Source organism: Propithecus coquereli, unplaced genomic scaffold (genome assembly GCF_000956105.1).
Source record: "Propithecus coquereli isolate 6110/MARCELLA unplaced genomic scaffold, Pcoq_1.0 Scaffold87, whole genome shotgun sequence".
Taxonomy (NCBI): Eukaryota; Metazoa; Chordata; class Mammalia; order Primates; family Indriidae; genus Propithecus; species Propithecus coquereli.
Window position 1 is genome coordinate 4,519,201 of NW_012154951.1, and position 14,500 is coordinate 4,533,700.

Below are 14,500 nucleotides of genomic sequence, written 5' to 3' on the forward strand. Positions count from 1 at the left end.
TAACTGAAGTTGAGGCTACTTTTCTAGTCTTACAGTTCCCTTTCCCAAAGGATGGAACCTTGCACACATAGTCTTAGCACAAGTCCTAAAAATACTAATAATAAACAACCAACTATGGACCATAAGGCATTATGTAGCTATTAGATTGGCTAATTGGAAAATGAGTTTAAATGTTTAATTATATTCTTCTCAGAGCCCTAAGAGTTCATATTTCACAGTTGCCTGATCTGTATTTCCTTGAAGGAACTGTGCCTGTTTTCCCATGACTTTTAGTAGATAGTAAAAAGATCACATTTATTATTACATGGTATTTCTTTTATTGGGAAGCTTCCTTTTATTTTGATTTGTTTTCTTTTTGTTGTTGATAGATGACTCAGAAAGATATCACATTTGTTGCTGAATTTCTTACTGAACATTTCAATGAGGTAAGAAATTGGTATTTCTATAATGCAGGTTTTTGGAAATGGTTGCAGTAAACCTGGTACTGATGAGAAAGAATTAAATTTAACCCAATTTAATTGCAGTCCTTAGCCATTACTTGTTTTTAAACTACTGAAGTAATTGAACTAATTAATGGTAGCACTTATTTATTAAGCATAAAGTCTATAAATTTTCAGAAGAAGCTGCTTCTAAAGAAAAAAAAATCTGTAAATTGAACTTTTGTGTGTGTGTGTTTTGTAATTACAATACATGAACGCAAAGAGTAACTGCCACTTAACAGCTCTCTTAAAAAGTAAAGTTTATGGTTTAAATTTAAGATTTTTTTCTTTTTTGAGTTGACTTAAGAATTAAACTATGTTTATTCTTTGTAGGCTCCAGACCTTTATAATCGAAAAGGAAAATACTTTAATGTTGAAAGAGTTGGTCAGGTATGTATGGGCTTTAGATCGAATTTAGTTTCACTACTCTTTTTTGATTTTTAACAGCTAATTTTAAAACCTTAGCAGTCTTAACCTTTATTATCCAAAATTTATGGAAAGTAATACAATACCAAATTACACAGCAGCCCTACCCTTTTGGCAAAATATCTAAAAAGAAGCAGTTTTTAAACTTTTGATCTCAGAACCATTTTACATTCTTAAATTATTGAGGACCCAAAAAGAGGTTTTGTTGTTGTGGATTATCTATCATTGATAGATATTATTAGGTACTAAAAATTAAACAAAATAAAACATTATTTATTTCTTAATTCACTTAAAATTAACAATAAATCCACTTACCATTATATGTTAATATAAATATTTTTAGTGCAAAATAATGGTATAATTTAGTGAAGTGTTTTATATTCTTGCAAATCTCTTTGATGTCCAACTTAATAGAAGACAGGTAGATTCTCATAACTGCTTTTGTATTCAGTCTGTTTTGATAGGTTTTTGTTAATGTATATAAAGGAAATCTGGTCTCTCACAAGTGTATAGTTGGAAAGGGAAAAGTATTATACTAGCTGTTTCAGATGATTATAGATATTCTTTTGTACTACACAAAATCTTGACAAGTGATATAGTACCTTACAGGTTATTTTCAATGTGGAATCTAAAATTGCACCTGTGAACTTTTCATACTTTTCCATTAAAATCCAGTTATCTACCTTGCACTTTGTATGGATCTTTTGTCCATGCATGATTCTGTAACCTCATGCATTGATCATTTTGGAAATACTGGTTCCCTGATTGATGCAACTCTTCTGAATGCTGCCACCTTTCATCGTACAGTAACCAAGAGCCAGATTGCACTAATAGCACCACCAGTCTAATCAGAAAGTCTTGAAGTGCTGTGATGCTGTCAAGCACACAGTCGCAGATGCAGGTTTTCCAAAATTTTAATTTTTGCTTTTAAATGTTGTTATTAGCAACAAATACTGGCAGTTGTTTTGCTCAAAGTGACAGGGTCACTTTATTTTCAAGAAAATACCTGCCAAATAACCAAGTGCCAGTCCTTCTTTTAAGTAAAAATGTAATTCCATTTTTTAAAAAGTGCCTAACTTCACTCACAACTGAAACAATTTCATAAGTGCTTTTTCCTCGAGATAACCATCGTACTTTAGCGTGCAGCAAAAATGCCTATCTATACCTCCCAATTATGTCACCCAGAATATTAAGGATTTGTACTCAAGGGTCGAAGTTTAATAAAATTAATAATTTAATAGCTTCATTAAAAGTAAATGGAACTATGAATATGTGGCAAAAAAAATAACCAAAAGAATACAATGACTGCTAGTATGATTTGGGACCACTACCTTTACTCTTGGGGAAGGCACCAGTAGTTTTCTCCACTATCAATGCAAATGTCAACACAGTGAAAGGACAAGTAACATCTTGGTGTTATTGTAAAACTAGTATTGACCTTGTGGATCCCTGAAAGCATCTCGGGGACTCCCAGGGGTCTGCAGACCACACTTGGAGAATAGTTTCCATAGAGTATATTAATAGTTGATACTTGTAAAACTAACTTACAACTTGAAATGTGTTCATGAAAATGAAACACAAAATCGAAACTCTGTGGTTTCTGCATCTACAACATTGTAATCTTTTAGTAGTTTTCAGTTTGTTGATATGCTTGGCATTTAGCAAATTTTGGTCACTTAGAATAATAGTAATGCACCATCAGAGGACTTGGCAATAAAATGAAATAACTTATTAAATAGAAAAATGTTAAATATAAACAGTTTTGGGGGCCTAATTCTTTGGTTTACTAAATTTAAATTTTTAATTCTGTATTTCTAGTACTTGAAAGATGAAGATGATGATCTTGTGTCACCCCCTAATAAAGAGGGAAACCAGTGGTATGACTTTCTTCAAAAAAGCAGCCACCTTAAAGGTATTTCATGAACCAAGTAGACTTTGGCCATATTTGTATTTATTTGAGACCAGGTCTTGAGTAGATCAGCTAATGGTTTTGCTGAACACTTGCTCAGTACTTATCTAAGTTCATTAGACTTATTTTTTATGTCCATTGTATTTGATCACAGAAAGAGCAAAATAACCAATATTGTAAAACATTACTATGATAGAAAACATTCTGAAATTAACTGTGAAGTAATAAGATTGCTTATTCTTAAGTATTCTTATATTGTCTGTTTTGTACTGCATAAAAAATATAATGCTGAAGGAAAACTATAGAGCTAACTAGTGAGAGAAATCTTATTTGGTCAATTCCAGTTTAACTCCTGAAAGCACAATGGTCCTTAACCGTATTCTTTTGAGGTTGTAGTTTTTTGGTATGTGTACTTGTTATGCCTTTCATTTTCTAGGACCTCAAAATATTAATATAATAAAACTATCTAGCATTATTAGCGATGCAACACATAATGGCAACCATTAAATATGTCAAAACTTCACCATTTTAGATGAAAATATTTTTGAAGCAAGTATTTCTTTGCTTTTTCAAGAAATCTGACCACAAATTAGAAATTTCTTAGATCCTTAAAGTAATAGCTAATTAACTTTTATGGAGTGCTTATTCTGCCACATATACATTGTGCCTCCTTTAATCCTCACAAGAACCTATGGGATGGGTACTTGTTATCCTTATTTACTAATGAGGAAACAGAAGGTTAGAGAAGGCCCAAGATTACACAAGCTGGTAAGCAATGGAACTAGGACTCTGTTAATGTCAAAGCCTGAGGTTTTAACTAGACTTAATACTGGTTGAGCATCCTAATCTGTAAATTCGAAATCTGAAATGCTCCAAGATCCAAAACTTTTTCAGTGCCGACATGTTGCCACAAGTGGAAAATTCCACACCTGACTCATATGACCATTCCCCAAGTCAAAATGCAGTCAAGAACTTCGTTAATTCTTATTAAAAATATTGTTTAAGAATACCGTCAAGCTGTGTGTATAAGATGTATATGAAATATAAATGAATTTTCTGTTTAGACTTGGATTCCATCCCTAAGATATCTCATTATGTATGTACAAATATTCCAAAATCTAAAAAATTCCAAAACACTTCTGGTCCTGTGCATTTTGTACAAGGGATACACAACCCACTTCTATTTGGTTACTGCTTATATGAATGACAATGCGTGAGGGAGAGAATTCTTTGATGCCTAGACCTTTGCTTATGGCTCTTTTGTTTTAACCATAGAAGTCCACCTTCTTTTTCAGAGCAGGACCTATTGTATTGCTCGAGAGTCTTAAGATCAGTAGAGAGATTCATTGCTGGAAGTTAGCTATTTAATGGAGGGAGAATAAAGTTATAGTTGATTCCACTCATTTATGTATTTAATTAGGAGGGAAAAGGAATAAGGAAGGATGGTGGGGTGGGGGCGGGTGATGACAGTGTGTCAGGAGCAGTGGCACCTGGACCCTGTCACCATATTGGCTAATACTGATTCTGGGAACTTTTTTGGGTCCTACCCTCTTCCTTCCACCCCCCATCTTCTATGTCTGAATAAGAAAGACCTGATCTTAGCCAGCCACAGAACTCATGTTTAAACACTTGTACTTCAGATTAAGTCCATTTTTTAAATGCTCAAGGTAAAATGCTAGTGGAGAGTTTGGGCAAGTCCCTTACCACATTAAGCCATGTGAGTTGTATTTAACTCATGCTGGTTTTGAGCCAAGGTCCTCATGAAGCAAAACCTGGGCAAAACCCTGCAGTTGGTTCATGAAGATTTTACTTGTTGATGTTCTTATTGTTACAATTAATATTGACAAATTAATTCTAAAAACAGTGATTAAATGAATAGAAGTCAGTAAATTTCATTTTTCATTAAATTTTTCATTAAATTAGAAAGGATTGTTTTGTTTTTGAAGTTTTTATTCTGTTTTCATAATAAAACACCGTGGCCTCAAGGAAAAATTTTTTTTTGCCTCGTGTGGCAGTCAGTATGTTAATTTCCCAGTTTCTTAGCCTAGTATGAAATAATGCCAGCTATCATTATAGAATTATTGAGGAAACATCAGTGAAACTTTGTCTCTGATACTTTGCAACAATCAAGTGCTGAATACTTGATCCATGTACTTTCTTAGGGCACGCGAGAGAGTCAGTATTCTTTAGTGGGTGACAGAGCTATGGAAGCTGGATTCCCTGGGTTGGAATCTTGCTCTACTACTTGCTAGTAGCTGTCGGGGAGCAAGTTGCCTAACCTCTCTGTGGCCCAGTTTTCTCATCTGTAAAATGAGGATAATAATAACAACTCCCTTAGAAAGCTGTTGTGAAGAATAACTGATTTAATCTAGATGAAGCACTTAGAATGGTGCCTGGCACTTAGCATATAAGCAGTCAGTATGTTAGCATCTGAGCTGTTTTTACTCAGTGTTTCTGATACTGAAATGAGAGATATTTTTCCCCTCCTCACACCAGCCAATTCTGACACCAACGGGGTACCCTATAATTCAGTTCTGACGCGAAATACCCGGAGTCGGTGCAGACCACTCCGCAGGGGTAGGGGTTCAGTCATAAAAGACCACCCTCACATCAGACTTCAGTCTCCAGTGTCAAGTCCCCAGGTCACTCACACTTCTTTTTGTCTGACTTGGCTGCAAGGTCAGGCGTTCCCTCCCCACTTCGGGTTGGATAATTTGCTAGAATGGCTCACAAAACTCAGGGGGACACAAACGAATTGAGGTTTATTATAAAAAAATACAACTCAGAAGCAGCCAAATAGAAGCAATGCGTCGGGCAGCAGGGTAAGGAAGGAGAGGCGCAGAGCGCCCACACCCTCCCAGCACCTCAGCGTGTTCACCAGCTAGGAAGCCGTCCACACCCTGTTGTTCTGGGATATTTATGGAGGCCCCATTCAATAGACGTGGTTGATTAAATCATTGGCCATTGGTTGTTGGGCTCAACCTCCAGCTCCTCTCCCCTCCCTGGAGGTTGGGGGTAGAGGGGGTAGAGCTGAAAGTTCCAAGCTTGTAATCAAGGCTTGGTCTTTCTGGTGACCAGCCCCTGTCCAGAAGCTATCTAGGAGTCAGCCAAGTGTCTCCTCATTAAAACAAAAGACGCTCCTATCACCCTTATCACTCAGAAATTCCAAGGGTTTTAGGAGCTCTGTCCTAGGGACTGGGGACAAAGACCAGGTGTCTTTCTGTGATACCATGGCATCTGTCACCTGTTGGGAGCTTAAAATGTTAACATGGTTAAAACTCATTTTATTCAGCATAGCTTTATGTAAGGGAGGTCTACAAAGCACAATGGAAGAAGATGGGCTTTAGAGCCAGACTTGGGTCTGATCCATAGAACGAAGTACTTAGTCATTTTCACACTGAGCATTTGCCTAAACCTGCAAAGCTTCATTTTTCTTTTCAGTCTGTAAATTGGTGAATGTGACACTTTGTGTGGCTGTTGTAAGCAATAGAAATAACAGACATAAAAAGAACCTAGTGTTGTAGGTGTCAGTAGATGCTAAATTATATATTACTTTCTCTTGTAAAGAAGCCTTTTAAAAAGTAGAGAGCTTATTTACATGGAGGCTAGTTTCTTGTTTTTGAGACTCTTACAAAACAGTCCATGCTGTTTTCATTTCATTGTGGCAAAGAATAGAGAAGAATGAACTTTATTTCATTATATAGCTTATGGTTCTCAAATCATTCCTTTCTTCTTACAGCCAACAGAAAGATACAGTTGGATTTTGGTGGTACTAAGTATGGACTAAGAGGTTTTTAGAGGGCCATCAGTGGAGAATGATGAAAGGCAGGAGGCCATGGTCATTTTTAATGAGGTTGTGTGAAAGTATTATATAAAGAAGTGGCCAGTGACAATTCCACTGTGAGGTAAACTGCAGGCTAGCTCTAACAGATTATTTTCTCCTCCTCATCGGTTTGCTGTAACTTTTTTCGTTTTTGTTTCTCTTTTGTTTGAAACCAGAAAGTCCTTTGCTGTTTCCTTATTATCCTCGAAAATCATTGCATTTTGTGAAAAGGCGGATGGAGAAAATCATTGATCAGTGTTTGCAAAAACCAGCAGTAAGTGTGAAAGAAATGCATGTCTTTGTGTAGGAGCAATATATACAATATGTGGCTCACTGATGTAAATGATTGTAGTTATTAGAATGACCTATATGAAAATGCTGATACTAACCTGTTTTTGACTAATAAAAATAGCAGTTTCATATGGTCCAACCTAATATTCCATCTTAGTTTCTGTATACATTTTTAAATATTAGATTATTGAATGCATTGGTGTCTTGAATATTTTATTTTCTCCCAAAACAAATTCATTGGAAACAGTCTTAGTTACAGAATTGATGTGTCTCATGTTTACTACCAAAGAGTGTAAATGAATGGTTGATATGGAAGTAGAGGGAAGTGGCCTTTGGTCTACCATGTGCTTAGCTCCAAGGTCCTTTTCAGCGCAGAATTTTCTCTTCTCTCTTCCCTTACTGCTATAACTGTCATTAAAGTTTCTTGTGTGCAAGGTTTGGTGATACAGATGATTTTTTACTACACTTAAACAGTGATGGTCACTTTCTGTAGACTGTGTGCATGTAAATGCTCTAATTATATTTTTAAATCTTATCTAGGATGTAATTGGAAAATCGATGAATCAAGCGATCTGCATTCCGTTATATAGAGATACTAGAAGGTAATTCTGTTTACCCACTGGGTGGTATAATTCAGTAGCCAATTTAAATTTTTCTCACCTTTTTTCCCTTTTGTTTTAGCGAAGACTCTACACGTAGATTATTCAAATTTCCTTTTCTGTAAGTGTTTCTTCCCTGTCTTGTGTGAACAATACAATTTTGTTCCATACTTTGATAGTTAAAAACCATTGACAGTTTTTTTTCCTTAGGTGGAATAATAAAACTTCAAATCTACATTATCTTCTTTTTACTATTTTAGAAGATTCACTTTATAAAATGTGCATCTTAAGGAGACATACTGATATTTCCCAGTAAGTATTAATCTGAAGTTTGAATCGAAGAGATAAGATTTTATTATTTTTAATAGTGAAACCTACAGCTTCCTTTCCAATATTTCAGGTGTTAGTTAAGCTACCTTGTGTCTTTAGGTTTGTCATTTAACTGTTCTGTCTTGATTTTCATGCCATTAGGGTGATAACACTGATTTAGGAAGCTGTATGGTTCCTTCTTATTCTAGATTATTTAATTTGTATTGGTATATAGTCATTGTATATAGGATTTTATTTTAGGGTTAGGAAAAATATGACAGCAGAAAGCTCAGGACTATATTATATCTCATGAACTTTTAGAAGTTCAAAACTATATTAGTTGAGTACCTTATAGAAGGGGTTTTTACCTTGAGTTAAGTATGCCTTTCATTAAATAAGAGGCTTTGCCTAGCAGATTCGTTTTGAGAATTCATAGTAAAAGTCCTGAAAGATAAATTATATTTAGAATGCCATTAGTATTTTAAAAATGATTTTTAATCTGAATTTGAAGGAAATTTTTAAGACCACAATGTAGCAAAAGAGAAATAATTTGGTTATTCTATTCCAGATGTCCTTAATTAGGTATCTAGTTACTTTAGTGACTGTAAGATTTTAAACCAAATTGGTTTATCTAGGTGTTTAAATTAGTTATCAGTATTCTAGAGAAGAGTTATGGTATTTTGGTCTGGGAGTTGGTATTTAGGTAAATGTACTAACAGTGGCAATCATGTTCTTTCAAGCATTTAGATTATTGGCTATCCAGGTTGTTCCACAAAGTCTCTTTTTTCCCCCTTCTTTCTTCAAGATCTGTAAGTAATGGACTAATTGCTATTAAATTTGGAAGCTTTACATATGCCACAACTGAAAAAGTCCGAAGAAGGTAAGTCTTAATTCTTGTTTGGATGAAATGTAGATACATGTGATATGTGTGTATGTTTAGTAAGTGGAATTATAGGTATGTGGTCATACCGAGTTATAGTGATGATATAGGTAAAAGGGCTTTGTTGCTTCCAACAAAGGGGGCATGATTTTTTATGTATTTTTTACGAAGAGAATGATTTGACTTATAATTGAATAGAACCTTACTGCCCTGTGGGAGTTTACAAAACATGATTCCCTATAATTAATAGTTTCAAGCTCCCTGTGTGCTAAGAAAGTAATGTGGTTCCAGGGGGAACAGATGGCCTACAGGGCTGATCTTCTTGTTACAACCAAAAAAAAAAGTAAGGTGATACCATTCTCACTGATCTGGAATTTTCTTAGGATCCAAAAGAGTACCTAAGTCATCCCTGAGGCTTTGCGGGGGAAAGAACTGACACTAATCATAAGCTGATCTTTTTCTCACTCTTTTTTCCTCACATAAATTTTTTTTATGATAAAGTCTTTGGAGTTGTCTTTTTTTTTTATGTGTAAAATTTTGTTTTTACCTTTCAGTCTAGTTAACTCTGTTTGCTCAAGGTGTATATATATATATATAGAGAGAGAGAGAGAGAGAGAGAGAGAAAGAGTGTTTCTACAAGCTTAAGCCTAACCATTGATGTCAAGAGTTTTCTAGAACTGTGAACCAACTTCACAGATTTTTTTTTAATGATTCCCTATTTTTAAGGCCTAGTTATATTTGTGAATAATCAGTACAACAGGTAACTGTGATTTTACTACAAACTAATGTATATTTTAAATGTTATTATATAGAATGTCACTCGGTTTTTTAAGTTATTTTTTACTGTTTGGTGCCAGTATAATGTTATCTATACAGTATTTTCTCCATAGTCATGATCATCTTTGATAAAACAAATTTATTTCAATTCTAGCATCTACAGTTGTTTAGATGCACAGTTTTATGATGATGAAACTGTAACGGTAGTTCTTAAAGACACTGTAGGACGTGAAGGAAGAGACAGACTCTTGGTCCAGTTGCCACTGTCTTTAGTATATAACAGTGAAGATTCTGCAGATTATCAATTCACTGGGACTTACTCTACAAGGTAACTAACTCATTAGTAAAGCTGTCTTTTTGATATTACAGTTAAATGTTTTTAATGTACATTATAGATTCTAATTTTTTAGGTATGCTAGATAATAGTTATTTAGTTACTGGGGATAACCATAAAGTTAGCTGAGCCAAAATGCTTCTATTTTTTTAATTTAAAAAAATGCTGGCTTTAATAGCTCTTTTGTCCCTTTTGTCTCTTTACTAGTAAATCAAGAAGTATTTGCTGGAACAAGGTGGGCAATTATTTAGAGTGGAGAATGGGACTTTTTAAAGTTATATTTTCAAAGATAGCATTAACCCTAGTGTGTAGTAGAATTATTTTAGGTTTGCCTTACTATTTTCCTTCCAGAATTAGGACCTCAGTACCCATCTGGAAGTGCACCCCCAATTCCAAGAGATGGCTTTCGTTGACTGAGATTTAAGTAACCAGATCTCTAATTTGAAAATGTATCTATTTACTTTCCATGAAAGGGAGTAAAAAACCTTATTAAGATGATATTCTATTTGGAATTGCAGTATTTTTGTAGAATATCACATCACAGCTTTTTTATACAGTGGCTGCTAAAATTGTATTGGAAATGGGAGTGTGGATAGAAATCAAACCCATAGCTGACCCTGATACCTCCTCTATGGAGAACATTCCCTCTTCATTCTTGGGTTGGCTTTTCCCCCCTCTCTTTAGGCTAGATGAACAATGCAGTGCTATTCCCACACGTACCATGCATTTTGAGAAGCACTGGAGATTACTGGAAAGTATGAAAGCACAGTATGTTGCTGGGAATGGTTTCCGAAAAGTGTCCTGTGTGGTAAGTATTTACAGATTGTTCAGTAACTAAGAAATATAGCAGGAAGTGACATTGCTTCTGTGGCTCCTTCATCAAATACGTGATATACAAGGTCCTCTTGTGCAAAAACTTAATTGTGATTCATAGGTTTTATTGATTATGATCATGGAGTGGCCTTAGCTATTTTTTTCTCTTGTTCTGACAAAGCTTACTAAGTAGTTAATGATAATTCCAGATTTTAATCTCAGGAAATTGCTACTGTTGTATGCGGAGATCCTTTTATACAAAATGAAGGCTGAGTTTAGTGATTTTATTGCAAATTGATGGGACTATAACTTTCCTATAAAACCATTTTTTGATTCAAGCTTCTGAGTTCTAATTCCTTATATATGATATATTAGTTAAGACATTAATTTTTAAATGCTTTTCGTGGCCTTTTTTTTTATAGTTAAGCTCAAATCTGCGTCATGTGCGAGTATTTGAAATGGACATAGATGATGAGTGGGAGCTCGATGAGTCTTCAGATGAGGAGGAGGAGGCCAGTGACAAGCCTGTAAAAATAAAGGAAGAAGTGTTGTCCGAGTCGGAGGGAGAGAACCAACCAGCCAGCACTGCTGCGTTAGCTCCAGAGATAGTCATTAAAGTGGAAAAACTTGACCCTGAGCTAGACTCGTAATCTAGTTTGCCATTTTTGTGTATGTTATTATAGCATAAAGGACATAGGAGATGGACTGAGACGTCTTTGGACCACTTTTAATTTTCTTTGTGTAACAAAGAAACAGTAAATTTTATTTTTTCATGTTCTGTTTCATCTTCTCAGTGATATAGTCACTATAATAGGCTTTCTTTTTGCTGAGATATCTTTTTAATACTGTGTGCAGAACTAGTCTTTAAAGAAAACATAAATTGTGAAGAAAAAATTCAATCTTTTCTGTCAAAAGGTAGGTATCAGGAATCATTCCTATATCAGGAAGAAATTAAATAGTCATTCATCACTGGGTGTTTTGATGCATTTAGTATTTTTAAACCATAGACAACATTTATTCCTGTTTTTCCATCTTCCCCTTCAAGTTCATATTAGGTCTCCAGGATGCTTTCAAACTTATGCTTCAAAATAAATTATACTGATTTACAGTAATGCAAAGGCAAAGGTGGATCCTGTCTTTTATGTCTTAAGCAAAAACACTGCTTGATACTTACGTGATTATCTTTTCTTATTTTGTTGCTGTGTTTGAACTCTGAATTCTTTGAATCAGCAGTGTTTAGATGTGTCTTTTTCCTTGTTTCGGCTTGGTCAAGGACATACAGTCATTATCTGTTTGATTGACTACTTGGGAACATGAGAAATATGGATCAACCAAACATAATCCAGCGTTAGTGTAGATAAGTTGCTATTGATTTCCTAGTGCTCGTTCCTAAAGCAGAATAGTATTCTCATGTGACTTTCTGAGAGTTTCCATTTTATATATGAATCCCAATGTCAGTTCACTGATAAATGAAAAGATCACTTTTTAAAGCTTTAAGTATCTTTAGGCAGGAAGATGTACTATAACCGGGTGAGTGGGTAGGTAGCTGTTACACTTGGATTTTAGGTACCTGTCTCTTGTAGTCCAGGGTACTGAAGGGAAGCCACTGCTGCGCGCATGTGCGTAGCCTTCGGTGCTGATCGGTAGGAGGCCGTGCTGGTCTGCGGCCTTGCATGTGATAGGCCTTAAACCCAATTAATAGTTATGTAAATGTTTACTGATGGTTGGTCAGTATTCATGGGATAGTGCAGGATGTCTTGAATCAGCTTTGTGAGCAAGAAAGGTGAACTGTCAGATGACATTACGGAGAAATTATAGGTTATAGGTGTGTATGGCATTTGTAGAATGAATGTGTTGTACAGATTTACCATATAACACTTAAAGAGCTTAAATGAGTCTTAGGGCAAATAATTACAGCTTATTCTTAGAATGATTTACAGTTTTACAATAAGCAGCCAGGTTTTTATTAGTAATCTGTCTCATGTGACTTCAGCATTAGATTTGTAAAGATTTTTCGATATGTACACATTTGCTTTCTGTGGTTCCAGCACAGACATAAGTAGAAACTGAGACTCTCAGACTCTTCCCTTGTCTTGAACCAGGGATCAGTAATACTTCTGTGGATATACTAGCTATCCCTTAACATCGAGTTAAATAAATTAAGTAATGTGACTCATTCCTAATTATGGGAGAATTGTTTTTCATTCATGCTTTTAATGTATATAGCAAATATTTAGGAACTAGAATTATATCAAACTGAGAAAAGTTTAAATTGATATCTGAATGTCTTTTTGAATTTTAAGGTGTGTAGAGCAGATAATTTTCTGTTTATCGTATGTTTAGAAATGTGCTATAATTTTTCTATCATTAGACACTTTGCTTTTAATATTTAGAGTCAGTCTGATCATTACAGACACTTTATTTTTAGTATGCTTAGCTGCACATGCTGAATTTGAGTTTTGAATTTAGTGAATGGAAAGTGAAATGTGGGGATATGGAAGACCCTGGGGATTCCACGGTGCCTCACCTGGAGACGGGGGTAATTGAGTGCCTCTCTCAGGTTTGGAGGACTAAATGAGGGGTACTTGTAGAGCATTGCGGTTGGCACATAGGAGATACCCGATAAAGACAAGCACTTCTTATTTACAATATTCTGTTCTGTTTTTCGAGATAAATTGTGTTCTAGGAATTTAAATAGTTTCTCTTCTTTTGCAAGACTTAATAGAACTGTGACAATGGTCTTTCTAATTCTCTGGCTTTGTAATTTTTTGTTGTTGTGTTCTTGATTTTTTTTTCCCAAAATAAAAATTTACACTCAGCAAAATGCTAAAACATTCTATTTTTTAAATTCAGAGCACTTGAATATAGATGTGAAGAAAACTATTATGGCATAGCCTTGAGTTTATGATGCCATAACTAGGGGTATTTATATATATGTATCTGAGTTAATCTAAATATTTTTGCATTCTTGAGAGATTTCCTGCATACACATATGTGCTAAATACTTATTTATAGAGGACGCTATCAGTGAAATCATGGGTTGCATGATTTCACCAGGAGAAAATCAGTTTTTTTGACACCTCTTGAAGTTGTGACAATTGTCTATAGACTGTTTACTAGAATTTACGTTTGTCCAACTATTTTTAGTTCTCACTGAGCACAGGGAGATAGTACTTAGGATTATATTAAGTCAAGGTCACAAAAACCTTATGAGAGCAAGGAATATATTAGCACAGAAATGATCTCTTATGAGGAATATTCAGTTTAAAAACTCAATTGTTATAAATAGTCCTAGGAAATGAATTGTTAGTATGGTAGGTAGTCTGTTTACTTTGCACTTTTTTCCTTGTTCTGAGCAAATGAGAACTTCTAGAACAGGATTTCCAGTGAAGCATGCACTACTACATCAGAATTGCCAGGGCCAGTAATTAAAAATGCAAATTCATGGATGCCACCCTAAGTCCACTCAGTCAGAATCTGAGAGTTGGGCCCAGGACTGCATTTTTAACCAGTTCACCTGATTATTCTTATGCCCATAAAGGTTTAGAACTGTCTTCTATGAAAGCTGTTTTTTTGAAATTGGATGGTTATGATTTGTTAGTTGTACATTCATAGGATGTTGCCTTAGATGCATTGACAATTGATGTATTTTTTTCTTTAAAAATGACCCTAACTGGTGGTTAATTGTACATGTAAAATGCCCACACTTCTATAAATCTGTTTAAATGATGGTGAGCATAATTGTGTCCCCGCTCTCTCTATGCACTGTAGCATGTAGAAATGAGTCCCTTAGGGCTGCATTTCAGCCCTAACAAGATTATGTTCAGCCAAGTGGTAGATGCCAGGTTGGGTATGTATGG

General features: G+C 35.0%; 1 protein-coding gene across 1 annotated transcript in view; it reads left to right on the forward strand.

Annotated features, from left to right (window-relative positions):
• ANAPC4 (anaphase promoting complex subunit 4) overlaps positions 1 to 11,413 on the forward strand; it is a 53,103-nt gene extending 41,690 nt beyond the window's left edge. Inside the window, exons 16-26 of the mRNA XM_012664189.1 lie at positions 369 to 425; positions 813 to 869; positions 2,724 to 2,817; positions 6,814 to 6,911; positions 7,469 to 7,530; positions 7,610 to 7,648; positions 7,738 to 7,839; positions 8,642 to 8,716; positions 9,648 to 9,821; positions 10,512 to 10,635; positions 11,063 to 11,413. Of these exons, the coding sequence (XP_012519643.1) occupies positions 369 to 425; positions 813 to 869; positions 2,724 to 2,817; positions 6,814 to 6,911; positions 7,469 to 7,530; positions 7,610 to 7,648; positions 7,738 to 7,839; positions 8,642 to 8,716; positions 9,648 to 9,821; positions 10,512 to 10,635; positions 11,063 to 11,290 (1,110 nt within the window). The 3' untranslated portion in view covers positions 11,291 to 11,413. The remainder of the gene's footprint in view (positions 1 to 368; positions 426 to 812; positions 870 to 2,723; positions 2,818 to 6,813; positions 6,912 to 7,468; positions 7,531 to 7,609; positions 7,649 to 7,737; positions 7,840 to 8,641; positions 8,717 to 9,647; positions 9,822 to 10,511; positions 10,636 to 11,062) is intronic.
• Positions 11,414 to 14,500: the final 3,087 nt, after the last annotated feature.